Raw genomic sequence first — 15898 nt, 5'->3', positions numbered from 1 at the left:
TATCTATTCTTTCATCACAGTGTTTTTCCCTCTGTAGTGCAAAATCTCTTTAGAGATACTAGCAGAAAGACTACTGACAATAAGTTAGGTCTATCAGAATCAACACACAGCATCCTTTGTAAAGGGAGGAGCCTGACAGAAGCAGCCTGGGAAATATCTTCCACAGATCCTAAAGGATCTGTGCTCTGTTGCAGAGATACAGGAAAAGCATCTCCAGTCCCTGTCCCCTCCACAGTCTTTCCTGATTATTTTCCCTCATTCTTCAGGCTCACAGTACTTTCCATCATATATTTTGTTCTGGTTTTTTTTTTTTTTTTTTTTTTTTTAAATTACTTTATTACACAATAACTATGCAACCATGTGTTATACCCACTGTGGAAGTAGGCTTGCACATGCAAAGCATTAGATATTGGGTTTGTGGTTTGGTTTTTGTTTTCTGGTGGTTTTTTATTTGGTTTCGGGTTTGGTTGTTTTGTTGTGGGGTTTTTTGTTTTGGTGGTTTGGGGTTTTTTTGGTTTTTTTTTTAATAATAATCCACAGCTGGAAACTGCAACAGACTTATTGAATCTGCTCTAACTAGCCCAATGGAAATCATAATTTGCTGCTATACAAACTTTGACCAAGCATACAGAAGAAGAAAATCTTAGAAGATGAGGCAACCAAGAGAGAGTTGAATCCAAAAGACTCAATTCCAGAATAAACAGATCAGATAAATTCTCCTGCTTTTGTCTTCCTTCCATAAATTTGTTCTTTTCTTTGATTTGTTACAGGCTTTGAAGTAAACTACAAAACATCTGAAAACAATGTAACGATTCCCGTTCTAGACATCCTAACCTTTAATCTTGATACAATATTATGCCTTAATATACAAGAAGACATTTTGACATCTGATGCATGAGCCATTACTACAGTGAAACTGTCAGGGAGAGTACCTTAAATCTTTTTCTGGTTAGAAAACATTACAAATGTCTATATTGACACAAGACTTTCACAAATCAGATTTTCTTAAAAGAATTCTTCCTTCTATTTTTTTTTTCATGATTCCCAAATAAAATAACTTTTATCTTATTATAGATGCAGGGTTCAGTTAAAATTATTCATGAAACTCTTAAAAAATATATCTTCCAGGGAACACACATATACAACTGCTCAAGGAGGTGGAATAAAAACAGAAAACCCAGAAAACTAATCATTCAGTAGTCAGACTACCAACTACCCCAAGATCAGCAAAACTAATAAACATTTTACACAGGTGCTGTTAAAACTAGCAACAAAAGACACCTTGTGAATATCAATCATAAACCTTCACACAGTAATTGCTGAGAGTGGTATTTTATTTTGGTGAGGCATTGGTTTTGTAAGGTTCTTCCCGGCAAGTTTCATTCCTTCAGCCTTGTTGAAGTGATCTTCCTATACAAAGACTGGATTCACCCAGGAGTAATATAAGGCTGCTCTAAAGTAAAAAGATTACTTTCACAGCTTCTGTGGCTTCTATTGCTTGTTAATTGGAAATTGCTAAAATATTCCTGCCCAAGTACCCTGCACTTCCTGTCTTTGACTTAAAAATATCCATGCTCTTAACCTCATTGAACTTTACAGGCCTACCTCCTGGTTGCAAAAAACTGGAATCCCGACGCTACTTTTAAACAGTCACCACGACCAGGAATCAGCAACTCTCTTTTTTCCAAAAGAGGAATCAGCACAGAGATCTGAAGAAGAGAAGACAATTTATAAAACAATCTTTTTTGTGAAACTCTAACAGACAGCACACCCATCCACACTCATTTCACACTTGAGATGCTAGAGCACTTCCACTGAGCACCACCACATTGTCAGCAACTGCCATTCCCACAGATTGCACTTCCAAATGATGCTAACAGGAACTGCAGAGTCCCCCGTAATTTTAATCAGCAGTGGAAGTCACAGGTGTAATGTTTACCTATCTTCTTTCTCCTGTACCCAGATTTTATGATAAGAGAATGGAAATAAGTCTTTACACTGCAAGTCCAAATAAAAACTATTTATTTTGAATTGTCAAATGAATTGTTAGACACTTTTGCATCAGAAGCCTTGTTTTCTTTATTTGCCTGAACAAAGATGACCTGCATCTCAAAATGTCAAACATAACATTTCTCAGTGTATATCCTGCTACCTCCAGGAGAATTTGGTATCTATTTAAAGAATCTATCCTTCCATGCAGAAGGACAGCAATAATCATGGAAGGAAAAAAGGGAGGTAGGATCACAATGATCCCTCAGCACAGAGGGACACAAGCATAGAGACTCTGATATGGAGAAAGGAGACGGGATGCCCGCAGGGAGGACCTGAAGAAAGGGAGACATGAATGCAGGATACTACTCAGGGCATGCTTATAATGAGTGCAATGAGCTGAGTCCACAGAAGCAAATAAGTGCATGACCCTCTGGCAGTGGAAAACTGTCTCGTATATACAAGCAGTATTTCTTGGCTTTCTTATATATATTTCAGAAGCCTAGAACCCAATAAACAAGCTGTCAAGTTATTTAGTCACACAAAGGATGCTTTACAGAACAGATATGAAAGAAAAGAACTATTTGCAGAATGTCCAGTAGGCCTATACAGCAAAACATCTCTATGACGTCGTTGTTGCAGAAGACATGCTTTCAGCAGCCATTACTTCAAAAGGGAAGGATGACAGTCTAACTAGTCGTCCTGGCGCTGAAAACAGGAAATCTGTTAAAACCTATAGTGCTTAATGTAACAACACGTTTTTAATATCCAAGCCAGAGGTAAGAAATGTGTAAGAAGGAAAAAAAAAAAAACCAAAGCAAAACCCCACACAACAAAATACTAAAAAAATCTTATTAACAGCACCACTCTAATACAGCAATGATATTCTCTGATGTTTGGAGCCACATATGTTTTCAAATATGAAAACATGATTTAAAAGACACATAGCTCATTATCAGTGTCAAGTCAAATCTTCAGAGTGAAATTTGGCATCAGTGGCAGTGTCATGACTACTCTAAAACAATGACAAAAACTAATGCAGTGTGCTAATATGTGAACGAAGACAGACAGGTTAATTCTTTCTAACCCCTTTTAAAGGGGCAGTAGTTTCAGCACCCTGCCGCAGAACTCATGGTGATTAGACTCCAAAAATTGCTAGTGTTGGCCGTAAGACTAGTGCCTTACAGCGAACATGAACCTACATACCACATCCAGAGGAGCATAATCAATATCCTCCAGAAGTATCCAATGACCTTTGGTAACAGCTTGTGTCAAGGTTCCAGGTTGCCACACAAACTCCCCTGGTACATCGGTACAACGATACATACCAAGCAGTGTCTATAACGGAAACAATCAGTAAATTAGAGACCTGTTCATTACATCCCCTAAAAACTCAGAGTAAAAACTTACAAAGTCGGTATATAAGTAACACTTACTTAGCCTCCACATTACTAAACAATCCCTCTGGTAATCTGTACCCAGCATTACACTTATTTTAATTAAGGGGGGTGGGGGGTGGGGAAGTTTCTCCCCTCCACATCTATGATAATCTAACCAAAACATGGTAATTAAAATGAACCAGGTAATTGGAAGTGAATTTACAGAGCTGTGTCACCATAATTAACAAACAATCAACAGTATAGCATAGAAAACTGCCTAGAGTTGCACTGAACTTTATTTTACATTTTTTAAAAGTCTGTGACTAAGCTAGTAAAAGGAATTGTAAAGCAAGTTATTCAAAGATACAAAACCAGTCAAGTGTTGTTTCTCCATAAAGTTGTAACTTCCATATTTAAGCATTCCTTAAATAATTAAGTTTATGGTTTCACTACTACATATTTTATACCTTGAACTTTATCACTTTTTCTTAACATGGCTGTCTTACTTATGTATATGAAAAGATATTCTTGTGGAGAACAGTTGTGAGATGGTGAAATCAGCTGTTCTATGCAAGTAAAGAAGGTGTTTATGCGTGCTAATAAAAACCTTCAGATAGCACTTCTGGTAGATACTAACCACTTTGGAAAACTAAATATAAGTTGATCCAAAAAACATAAATCAATTCAAGCTCAAAAGTTATATATGCAAAATGAGAAGAATGTGAAATTATCTTCACCTCTGGTTTTATCTCTACAGGTAGAGCTAGATCACTAATGTAAGTGCGAGTGTCCCCAACATCACAGGATCTTACTTCATCTCCCCTTCACCACAAAATACCAGGATCAGATTAAACTGACATCAGCTCACTTAAACTGAAATAAAAGTGGCCATACAGCCTTCGGCACCAGCTTGAGTCATTTTAGAATCTTTTTTTGTCCAATACAAATATTTTTTTTAACCTTAAATAAATAAATAAATAAATAGGGCTCTTCCACATAGAAAAACCCTGATAAAACATAATTTGAATGAAATACATACAGCACAATTATGCACAGAATTTAAAACCTACTGAAGCTTAACTGTGATTTTTCTTCCATTTACTTATTCTCATCAATAGTAAGACCAATACTACAGAGTTGGGGGTGTGGGGTCTTTGGGTAAAAAGTTAAACATTATCTTATTAGAAAATTAAGTCCATGCTGTAAATAAAAATTACGTCTGATCATCCAACCATAAAACAACTTCATCAGTTACCTTACTATCAGTTTGATCCCCAAGCTGGACTTTCAAAATATGAGGAGGCTTTGCTCTTCCTGTAACAGCTGCTAAATATTCAATTAAAGAAGTTTTGCCACATCCTATTGGTCCTTCTAATAAAACAGGACTCTGGTATGCTACAGCAATAGCAAGGTTTTGAAGATTTGTGAAGGCAGATTCAACCAAAACAAAACGGCTGGTGTTCTTTTCCTGTTCAAACATAAAATTTGAGTTACTACACTGAAACTGTTACTTTCTTTACACGTTGTACAACACAGAACAATTAGGAAATTGAGTCTGACAACCAGAAAATTTTGGCCTGTAGATCTGTCAACACATATCAAATGAAATAAAGAATTCTAAAGCTGTATTTAATGACAGATATTAAAATAGATTTCATCAAAAACCTATTATAGGTGAAACACTTAATAAAGTATATGTACAATTTGTTCCCAAAGGGAGTTCACACTAAATTGTCAGTACAGGCATACTAACTATTCAATCATAACACGTCAGTCAAATACAACTTGCAATGTAAGTGAAATTAAGTCATCAGAATGGATCCAAATCACAGGACAAATCAAACAGCAGTCAGATTCAGATGATGCAAGTATGAATATTAACTGTTGTATTTATTTCTTTCTGCACAGGACAAAGTATAAGATCATTAAACTCAGTGCATGAAAAAAAGAGAGGTAAATTCAGTAACATTTTTATTTTACTCAAAAATGCAACGAATGTAGTTTATTGAATGGTAATTAATCAATGCTACAGATACTCTCCAAATACTTTGACTCTCCTACAGTCACTTATATCAGTTTGGGCATAAAAATTAGTGCTTTCCTGCCAAAAGGCACAGAGAAAAGAAACCAGAGTACACACGGCATGGAAACAAGTGTCTTGTATTTAAGTTTGATCTTCTTTTCAGATATAGTTTCATGTACTTCTCTGGTAACAATGCTAGTTTTTAAGAGTACCTGCTTTCCCTCACAGTTTGCTCCTACCTCTTCATCAGACCTCCTCAGCTGTAACTGGAACCTCCCCAGCATAACTGGAACTACACTGTACACCAGATCAGTGCAATACTCGTGGCTATTAAAAAAAAAAATAAAAGCATGCCTTTTTGGGAAGTTCTCTGCTCCCTCATAGACAACGAGTATCCTTGCAGCAATCCAGCTTATAGCATGGCCTAGCTTCAGCACAGCTGCAGCAGCAATGACACTGGCATGGCAGTAAGAATCTCCTTAAACAGCTCTACAGTTTCCTCTCTAGTGAATTTCAAACCACACCCTCAATCGTAATAAAAAAGCTAGAATACAGCAAATTCAACTACAGATGTTGGGCGGTGGAGGAAGAATTTGGGATGAAATTCCTCTTTCCTTGCTTCTGCTACTCAAGACATTCCGGACATTGGCAGTCTTCATTCATTTCTTTGTCCTTCATTTGTAGATCAGTGTTGCAAAATTCAACAGAAATACTCAGTTAAGAGCTAAAACTGTACCTAAATGAGAAAACCAGTCAAGAATACTGGCTGCAGCTACAAAGAACCTGAACAGTTCAAGATGAACAGCATCTCAAGAGAAAAAAAGGTTAAATACTGTTTGCTCAAAAACATGTATGCCTTTGATGGACTTCCTAAAACTATAAGGCACTACATTCTGCATTACACTTCACTCAAGTGGAGAAAGTAAGCTCTTGCTCACTTCCTCTCCCCTTTTTCTGCCTTCCAGAAGAGTAAGTAGCAGCCTTGTTTTGTTTAAGAGAAGAACTAAGAATATGTCTGGAGAAAGGCTGTTTATAAGATGTCTGTATAGCACAAAAAACTACTTCATGCAGGTAGCAACCGTGCCAGATCCTGGCTTTACTCAGCTATCGAATATCACCCTAACTTGGACTGGAGATACTATGTAAGGCTGAATATTCTTTTGTAGTATGTTCGTAAGAACTGCTACATGAAGATAAAATGAACAGCACTATTACACCTTCATTGCTTCATTCCACTGCAGAGCTTCTTTGCAGTGTCTATATTATGCAAGACTAGCTTACAGCACACATCAAGAAAGCTAAAGAAGTACACACTACCCGTCGTATCTCAATACTATTTAAGCAGGAAATAAAGTCAGTTCACCGCATTTAGGGATTCTTAAAAAAAATGTACAGACTTAACCCTGGGTCACATACCTGCTCTTCAGAAACAAGCTGTAGTCTAGGCAGCACAATACCACATACAGCTACTACATTTGCAGAGAGGTCGCCCAATACAATATGTCCTTGCGTACACTGCACTTCTTTCTCCTTTTGCCAAAATGAGGAGTCCGGATTGGCCAAAACAAGGGCTTGTTCCACATTCTGCAGCCGAGATTCTTCTAGTAGCCTGTGAAATCCATGTTTATTAACTCAACTGAAAGCCATCAACACAAACAAATAGTGTTCAAGATTCTAAAAGTTCTTACTTTAGTCTGAAATGTATCAGCTCTTCAGGATTGAATATCTTCTTCAGGAAAGATAATTTATGCTCATCATTCATGCATGTAACCAGAGCAAGACAGTTTGAAGTATACCTAAAAATTATATTTAGAACAAAACATGTCAAAACATAGTCTTAAGAAATTTAGTTTGACAACTGTCAACTGCAAACCAAAATACCAAGTTTGGAAAAACATGCAGAAAACTTTCTTCATAGATATTATTTTACTGCTATGCTTAACATTCTTTAAGATTAGAGAAATATCTCAGAACCGAGAAAAGCAATTCTATCATGGCATACTTTATCATTTATACACCAACTAGCTAACCTTTCTCTGAATGACTGAATGACCAACAGAAACATAGTAAAGGAGAGCACTTTCCCAAATAAATGAAGGTTAACATATTAGAGAAATCAGGTTTTCTTTGCCTGATTTTTTTCTTCTCCTCCTACCATTTCCTTTTCAAAATCGTCTTCTATTTCATGCTATTTCTAAAATAACCCTAACATAATGAACTCAAGACTCAGTGCCAAAAGAAGCCAACAACTCCCAAGTCTTGACTTCATTACTATGTAAAGTTGTCTCGCAACAAAAGGACATTTAATACAAATCATAAACCACTTTTCATTTATTATACCACTGTTTTTACCTTCCAAGAACAAAGCTTTCAATGAGCTTTGCAGGGGGGAGAGAAAAAAGAGTTGCCAGAAGATTATTGGTTCGGGACAAAATTTAAAAGTCAGCTCATTCACTTAAGATTGTTAGCTGAACACCAGGTAAACCAATTCCAGTCAACAAATTAGAAATTCCTATTTCTTTTTCTAAGACTATCTAACTGTATGTCAACCTGAAGAGCTTCATAAATGGCGATAGATTTGACAACACTGTTATTCCTGCCCTTCCTAAATTATACACCTTATTTTGAAATTAGATGTTACTAACATAATTCTGAATTTATGTTTAAAAAAAAAAAAAAGACTATTAAAGACCTTTTCTTAAATAAATATGTGACTAGGTTGAAGCCCTGCAAGCAGACACCTAACATAAAACATCTGACCAAAATCACATGCAAAGTCTGCAACAAGGCCAATTAGGAAGCATAGCTTAAATAAGCCAAGCTTTACAGTGACTGAGATGTCTATATACAAGCAATAGAAAACAACCCAACTAGTTCATAGTCTGTCAATGCAGAATAGTAATATATATCATTGTAATGTAAGTTGGAATGAGAGTAGATTCATCTGTATTTTTTTTCCAGGAAAACATGCTAGAATTCATGCAATACACCAACAGGCTTACAGTAGAAGTGATAAATTTACCATCTCCCATGAATCCAGCTTGGGTAAACTGAAGTTATTTGAAAAGATTCTCCAGACCATAGGTCTAAGCACAAGTAAGAGCTAACCTCAGTTTCACTTGCGATAGATCACTACAGCTTTCAAAAGATCAGGTACAGGTACAGATACTATTGGTACAGATTCTTCTGGTATTATTTGAAGATTCTTTTCTACTTGCATGTGAAGGTTATTAAATACAATTCAAGATACAGATACATCTTTTCAATGGAGAAGATCCGGGGGGTTTAACTTACCAACGGACTAAAGTGTCATGACTCCTTAGGAGTGGAATACACACACTCCAGTCCCATAATTCCCGGAAAACTGATTGCTCCTTTTGTAAAAATCTATAGGCTGCCTCCATGAGGTCCCGTAACTTCATTCGTCTGCGCCCGTATCGGACTGTGTTTGAATCCGAGCTCTCCAGGAAAAGCCTCTGGAAAACTGGTGATGTATTCCTAAAATATCTTAAAGCAAATCTTTAGAAGAAAAAGAGAGAGAGAAAGAGATGGAACACAGACATCTAAGCCAGAGGAAAGGAAAACAGCCAATAACAAAAACATCAGGACAGAGGTCCTGAGACAATAATTGACGGTACACTGACAACTAAGGCCTGTATTAACTTTGTCCACATTTGGGAAAGACAACCACTTCAGCAATCAGTTGACAACAGATACTTTACCTTATTAGATTAGAAATCACTACTTAATTATCAGGAGGAAACAGTACTGCCTTTGGAAAAAATCTCTTCGATTGCTCTTGTTTACTGGAAAAGTAATATTGATTCCTACTTACATAACTTTGTATTCTACTGGCCTACAGGTCTAATCTTAAATGCAGAGATTTTGGTTGTGAGCAATTTTTGTGCCAGCTGTTTTGCTTTTCTTTTGATCATTAAGACGAAAATTATGTTAGATCCTACAACACAATTTAATTTAAATAAGCTGTGTTTAAGACTCATGTTTTCTAAATCATTCTTTCAATTCAAACCACATTTGTTATTGTGGGAGACCATCCAAATTGTAATACCACCTCTCATCACCAGTGAACACTGACAAGCATATACTCCCTAAGTTCAAACATTGCACAGAGACATTAAATTACTCACGGCAAAACATCAGGGTGGTCAGCAACCAGCTTGCTCATTGCTACACACAGCCTTTCATGCCGATCATGGTTGATTTGGCCACCGGTTTTAATGGCTTCTGCATTTCTTTCCAACAAATCCAACAAGATTGGCCGAACTTGACGGCCAATCAATAGAGTACATTCTTTATCTAGTAATAACTGCGCTAAAGTATCGAGGATGCATTGCCGATCCTGCTGAGTCCAAATCTAGAGGAATGGAAAGTAAGAACAGGTTAAATGGGAAATGATTTGGACTTTTAATTTCAGAACTATTCATGCAGGATTCACAGTGAATTTTATAGGAACAAATCCTTCAAAAAACAGAAGGGAGTCCAAAATTCCCAATGGAAGTATTTACTTGACGTATCTCTCCATATTTAAAACAACTGTGAAACAGAGAGTGACATGCAGAATGACACACCAAATAGGAGTTACAAAAAAGTCCCAAAATCCTGAATTATATTTTACAGCTGAAAGGTAAAGCAAATAATTTTTAATATTTTTTAAAGAAAAAATTGGAAAAATGTTGTAACAACTAATACATATTTGGTAATAGAATTCCCAGTGATCTCAACAGCTTGGTCTCACGAGAGCCACAAAAGTTTGAGTTGCATAGTGTTCACCATCTCTTTTCAAAAAAGAAGCATTCAATCAATCATGATCACAGCCTTATTTCCATATTTCTGATAGCAATTATAGTGACCAATGCTTTTGACAAGAAGCAGCATTTATCTGCAGTTTTGAAGTTGAGATATTTTTTTTTCTTACTTTTATACAAAAATGGTCCTTTAGTGCAAAACAAAATATTAGGCTTCAGAATAGATGGAAAGCATATTCACATCTACTAGGAAAAAAAGAAAAAAAAACAGCCCACAAAAAAACACACCCACCCACGCCCCTCCCTCATCGCCCCCCCCGCAACCTTCCTAACTTTGTTACTGAAGAACAGCAACACGTTTTTTGTGTCTTATGCTTAAATTTCTCTAGTCTTTGAGCTCATGTTATTATCCAAGCATCTCTCCACTTCCGTGATGTTTAGCATGTAACGCAGCGCAAGTAATTTTGATTTGTGAAAAATGAGGATTATGAATTTGCACTGTAGCGGTTTTGCTCTTAACTTTGATGCTCTACTCTCCCCTCCCTTGCCAAGTGAACTCTTACCCTATCAAGTCGATTTTCTCTTTCTTGGCAAACAGTCGTAAATACTGCTATGCAAGGCAGCTTTCCAAACAAAACAAGCACTTATTAAACTCCTACAGAAATATTCTATGATTCAGGTAGTCTTTTGTTTTCACAACATGTGCAGCCAATTTCTGCTTCTCCTAGACTTTTGTTACTCAGGTAAAACCTGCTCCTGGGCCTGCAGATGGAATGGTTTCATTGTTATAAGATAAATAGACTGCAGAGGTCCTACACATTGCCTTTGAAAGGGCGACCTCCTAAGGTTATTACGACTGTCGACATCCTTCTAGAATACCTGCATACTTGTTTATGTTCCTTGGGTCTCCTGAATTTGATAAGGCATTTGTTCCCTAACAGCATACAGGAAATCAGGGAAACTGCAGTATATACACTACAAACATCAAAACCATCACATTAATTGCAAGCAGTTTCTTACATGATTTGTGTTTATTTTTACGAAACATAAGTTTATCTTCCTCTCATCTATCAGAGCAGCATCAAAAAATTTAAAAATGGAGCTGCAGGTCTGCACTCAGCACAGTGTAAGCAAGACACTGTTCATTACAGGGGATCAGATTCTGAGTGGCAAAATGATTGACAAGCTGTTCAAAGGTAGCATGGCTCAAAAGAACTGGAGACAAACTCCACTGTAAAAAAACAAAAAGTACCTTCAGCTTCCAAATCAGTTACATTTTTGGCTACCCAAACAAGGCACAACAGGGTGCTTGATTTATTAACCAGAGCTTTCAATATCAAATAAACAGTTAACAATAATAGTAAATGAATAATGTGATTCAGTGTAAGTTCTGTGGTTACATGACTACTGTACAACAAATCCATTCCGTTAGCAATTTTGTGAGAGTAAGCAGTTTTTTAATCATTGTGTGTAGTACCCTTAGGACATATAAAACTGTTCAAAAATCACAGTGGCAACATAGTCATTCTACAAAGAGACTGTCTGATTTCAGAGCCTTTCAGAGCCTAAATTAAAAATTTTATGGAAAAGACGACGACCATCAGAGGAGTTTTTTTAACTAAAGGTGGCTTTGTGAAATACCCAACTTTCTGAATCAGTAGGAAAGGACACCTGACCTGAAAGTGTTTAATTCTAGTGTTCAAATCTGGGATAGTAAATCTGCAGCCACGGTTCCAAACAGCTGCTTTAAGAAAGTGTCACAAAAGACTGTCCCTCCAAATATAGAATATATACACACATGTATTATTAACAAAAGAAACATTAAACAGAAGCACAGCTAGGAGTGAGACCTGGAGTCAAACACAATCCCAGTTGCTCCTCTAGCAGCATGTTGCACACCTCCTTCCCAAGCTGCACAGTACATTTACTCAGTGCTCACAAGGTACAGAAATCTTTATTAAGAACCAGCTTAATCCAAAACTCAAGATTACTAAGAGAAAGGATCACAGCAAGGAACAATCTGGGCCCACGTGAAAGCCACATTTCTGATCACAGCTCACAGGTGTTTCCACAGAACATTACACCGTACATAGATTTAAAAATGAGATACTTCTAAAGAGTGGGAGGGTATAAGGGCCGTGAGTGGGAAATCCTTCTTACCCTCCAACACAGGAACACATACATGTTCTCAGCTCCCTTCCCTCACAAAACAACTCTACCGTTGTATGACTGTGCAGCAATCAATTTGGCAAGATGATCCAAATTAATCAATCCTTCTGCCAAAGTCTTCCACTGCGTGGGAAAGTTGAACGGATTTTCCACATCAGCACACTCACTAGGTTCAGGATAAGAGAAGCAACAGAAAGGTGTGGCTTGGCCTTGGGAATAGGCAAAAAGAAAACAAGAGCAGGACCACTTTTTTTGGCAGCCGTCCAGTTCAGTAAGATAAAGCAAAACATGAGCCCGCACTCTTCTTATAACCCACATACGCCAAGAAAAAAATTTAAAAAGGCAAGGGGATATGCAGTCTCACAAGGAGATCAAGATAGCTTCAACTACCTGCAGAACGAGCTAGCGCTTCCTACTCCTCCTCCAGCACATCGATAGAGTTGGACAGACTGCTCCCTTCAAGGATAGCAAGAATGTTCTCTCTGACTTTGTATCAGTGTATTTATTAACATACTGCCTCCCAAAAATCACAGCTCTTCAAAAACCAGAAGCAGAAGGAGATGAGAATACACTCCAGGATGGAAGCAAAAGTGCAACATACCTTCCCTTATTTACAATACTACATGATGTAAAGCCTAATTGATCTTTCAAATAAAAAGCTTAAGTCATATTTTAGGAAAAAAACTAGTCTGCCTTAGTTGCCAGAACGTCAGGACATTTTTCTGACAGCCAGCGAGTAGCTGGGTGAATTTGGGCCAGCTAGGTCACCTCTTTTTTCCCTACATTTATTTAAAAAAAAAAAAAAAAAAAGAATAAAGACACTTCTCAACATCAAATGCTAAGGCTGAAGGGCTATAAATAAGAGCTTGGAGTTATTATTAAAACAATTTTCACTGCTACATAGAAAAATGAAAGGCAAACTGAAGGATGCCAAGCTAAAACACCAACAGAATAGAACAGGCGACCCAGAATGGCGTGCTCGAGATCTCCAGTTCACTTAAGATGGCTCCATAGACTAAATAGAGGAAATATCCAAAAGGTTCAGGTTTTTTGATTTATATCTTTCCATATATGCACACTGGCGGATGCGAAGGGCAGAAACGAATAAGGATATTTTTGCACTAAAGTTCCATTCCTACTAGCATTCTGACCTTCACATTAATTAACTTCTCTACTGAAATTACACCATCACAGGGAGCCAAAATACATGCATTTGCGCAAAATCTGCATTTGGAATTCTACGCAGGAAGATGTTCCAAGTCAGACAGGCCTTTGGTAACACACAGAACCAAAAGCACATTCCAGCAGTCTGTGGAGCCCTACTGCTTATACAGTTTGCTTAAATTATCCAAAAAAATAGAAAGGCAGGAAACAAAGACTGTTTTAGAGAGCTCTTCATCCCATTTTCCTCATTAAGAACATAGAAATTTCCCGTACCTTTGCAGAGTTAATGGTATACAAATCTTCTACAGAAAAGCTTCTATTTCTATTACATACGGAAGCACCAGGGAACAAGATCTTCCATCACCACATAAACGGTGCCTTACTATGAATCTCAAAAGACTGTTCCTCACTTAGCAATTGTGGGCAAGTTCCATTCCATTATGGAATACTGAAGAAATAAGTCATCAGAAAGACACAGTGAAGCTGCAGAGCAAAGAGAGCTCTAGAGTTCCAGAATGCGTGCTTCCTAAGTTACATACAAAGCAAGTGGCAGGAATCGGGTACGATGACTGGAGCCAATGGCTGTCAAGTGGCAAGATAAGCCTAACATGCTCCTAGATCTGTAGCTTCCAAGTTTGGAAACAGCAATTCAGTTTTCAAAAGAACGTGTCATTGTTCATTAATGTGCTGTTACAGACAATCTATATATAATCACTGTTTAATAATTTCCACCTAGCAACACTTTTAAACCTGAAGCATATCTCAAGACAGTCTCCAGAAGGGAAAGGGCACTGTCTCTTTCCCAGTCTCAGATCTTGGTGACTCACTTCTGGTTCACCGCTCCATCTGTCTGCTACATCACATATCCGCATTATCCCCATCTCCATTTCTCAGCTGTTTCTTTCTCTTGAACAGCAGCTCTTCATCACTGCTTCCCACCAATTAGCATCAACTCTCCAACGTAGGAATATATATATTCATGTCAAGTTAACTTTGATCCTATGATGTGTAGTGACAGAAGAAAAAGCCATCTGTCTACCAACAGAGAACTTTGACTACCAGTATGAAAGCCTTCCCCAACCAAAACTACGAGACAGTAATTCAGACGGAAAGCCAATATTCTGAAAAAAATATGATGATTTAGACGCTTCATCTTCAAACAACTGGGACATTTCCTGGACACTCAAACAGAAATACAGATCTTGAGCCCCAAAGTGTGTACACAACTTAGGGGCTTCAAAAGCTCTATCGCGAAAAACATTAATACTATAACATCTGATGTGTCGATATCCTGTTATTACATGTCTTCAAGTATTTCACAGACAGAAATGAGCTAGGCCTCAACTCTCCTAGAAGGCAGGTGTGCTTTTCACAGTTAAGGCAGCCAAAGCACAAAACCAGTGAAAATAGGAACATGTTTCCAGCATGGCTGTGATTAAAAAAGGAAGCAAACCCTAGAAAATCCAGTCCTCTATCTTTCTACCCCACATGCTGTTTTAAGGCAATTAAAGACGACATGCAAAAAGCATCAGGGTAACATGCTGCAGCTAAGGGACTAGACAGTCTCAGTGCTTGCTAACAGCATGCCATCTCTCGCGATCATGCCTTCACAGAGTCACCTTAAGGGACGTGGAAGATACTGAGGATTTTAACTGCGGGGCAAAACGCCTCCTCAGGAAGCGCAATAGGGGGGGTACCGGGGGACAGGAGAGGACCTACCTCGCAGGGCTCCACTCGCAGAACCCTGAAAGGAGCGGGGAGGGGAAGAAACCGCACCAAGCGCACACAGACACACACAGAGAGAGCGGCTCCCGCAGAGCGGCTCCGCCGGCCGCCCGAGGACGAGGGGGCGGGAGAGGTCGCCAGGCGGCGCGGGCAGCAGACAAAGCTGCCGGGAGGAGATGGCGGCACGGGGCGGACGGTAGGCAGCGCGGTGCGTCCCCTTCCCTCCCCGGCGGGAGGAGGGTCCCTGCGAGACCCGCCCGGAGGGAGGAAGGGCGGGCGCCCGGGCACTGCCGCCGACCCCCGCGCCGCCCGCTCACCTGCTTCGCCAGGAACCTGCTCAGCTCCGCGCTGCTCTTCTCGTTCCTGCGCGCCACCAGCTGCAGCGGCTCCGCCAGGCGGAACCGCAGGTCGGCCATCCTCCGTCGCCGGGCCGCGGCTGAGAGGAGCGGCGGGAGCGGGGAAGGGGCCGCGCGCCCAACCGCCGGCAGCACGGACCGCGCGGCACGTGGGGCGCGAGACGGACGCGCAGCTCCGCACCAGCTTCCGCTTCGCCGACGCCGTCACCCGCCCGCGACGTCGCAGGCGAAGGGAAGCGCCGCCTCTCCCGGGACGGCGCCCGGGCGAAACTACAGCTCCCAGCGTGCACCGCTCCGCGCGGCGCACGGCCGCCGGCACGGCGGGCG

General features: G+C 39.3%; 1 protein-coding gene across 1 annotated transcript in view; it reads right to left on the bottom strand.

Annotated features, from left to right (window-relative positions):
- MDN1 (midasin AAA ATPase 1) overlaps window positions 1-15736 on the bottom strand; it is a 102824-nt gene extending 87088 nt beyond the window's left edge. Inside the window, exons 1-8 of the mRNA XM_030029692.2 lie at window positions 15533-15736; window positions 9540-9766; window positions 8686-8910; window positions 7080-7187; window positions 6808-7000; window positions 4624-4836; window positions 3196-3327; window positions 1606-1709 (exon numbers count right to left, since the gene is read on the bottom strand). Coding sequence (XP_029885552.1) covers window positions 1606-1709; window positions 3196-3327; window positions 4624-4836; window positions 6808-7000; window positions 7080-7187; window positions 8686-8910; window positions 9540-9766; window positions 15533-15631 — 1301 coding nt within the window. The 5' untranslated portion in view covers window positions 15632-15736. The remainder of the gene's footprint in view (window positions 1-1605; window positions 1710-3195; window positions 3328-4623; window positions 4837-6807; window positions 7001-7079; window positions 7188-8685; window positions 8911-9539; window positions 9767-15532) is intronic.
- Window positions 15737-15898: the final 162 nt, after the last annotated feature.

The sequence above is a fragment of the Aquila chrysaetos genome, chromosome 2 (assembly GCF_900496995.4).
Source record: "Aquila chrysaetos chrysaetos chromosome 2, bAquChr1.4, whole genome shotgun sequence".
Classification (NCBI taxonomy): Eukaryota; Metazoa; Chordata; class Aves; order Accipitriformes; family Accipitridae; genus Aquila; species Aquila chrysaetos.
This window is presented reverse-complemented; position numbering and strand designations above follow the sequence as displayed.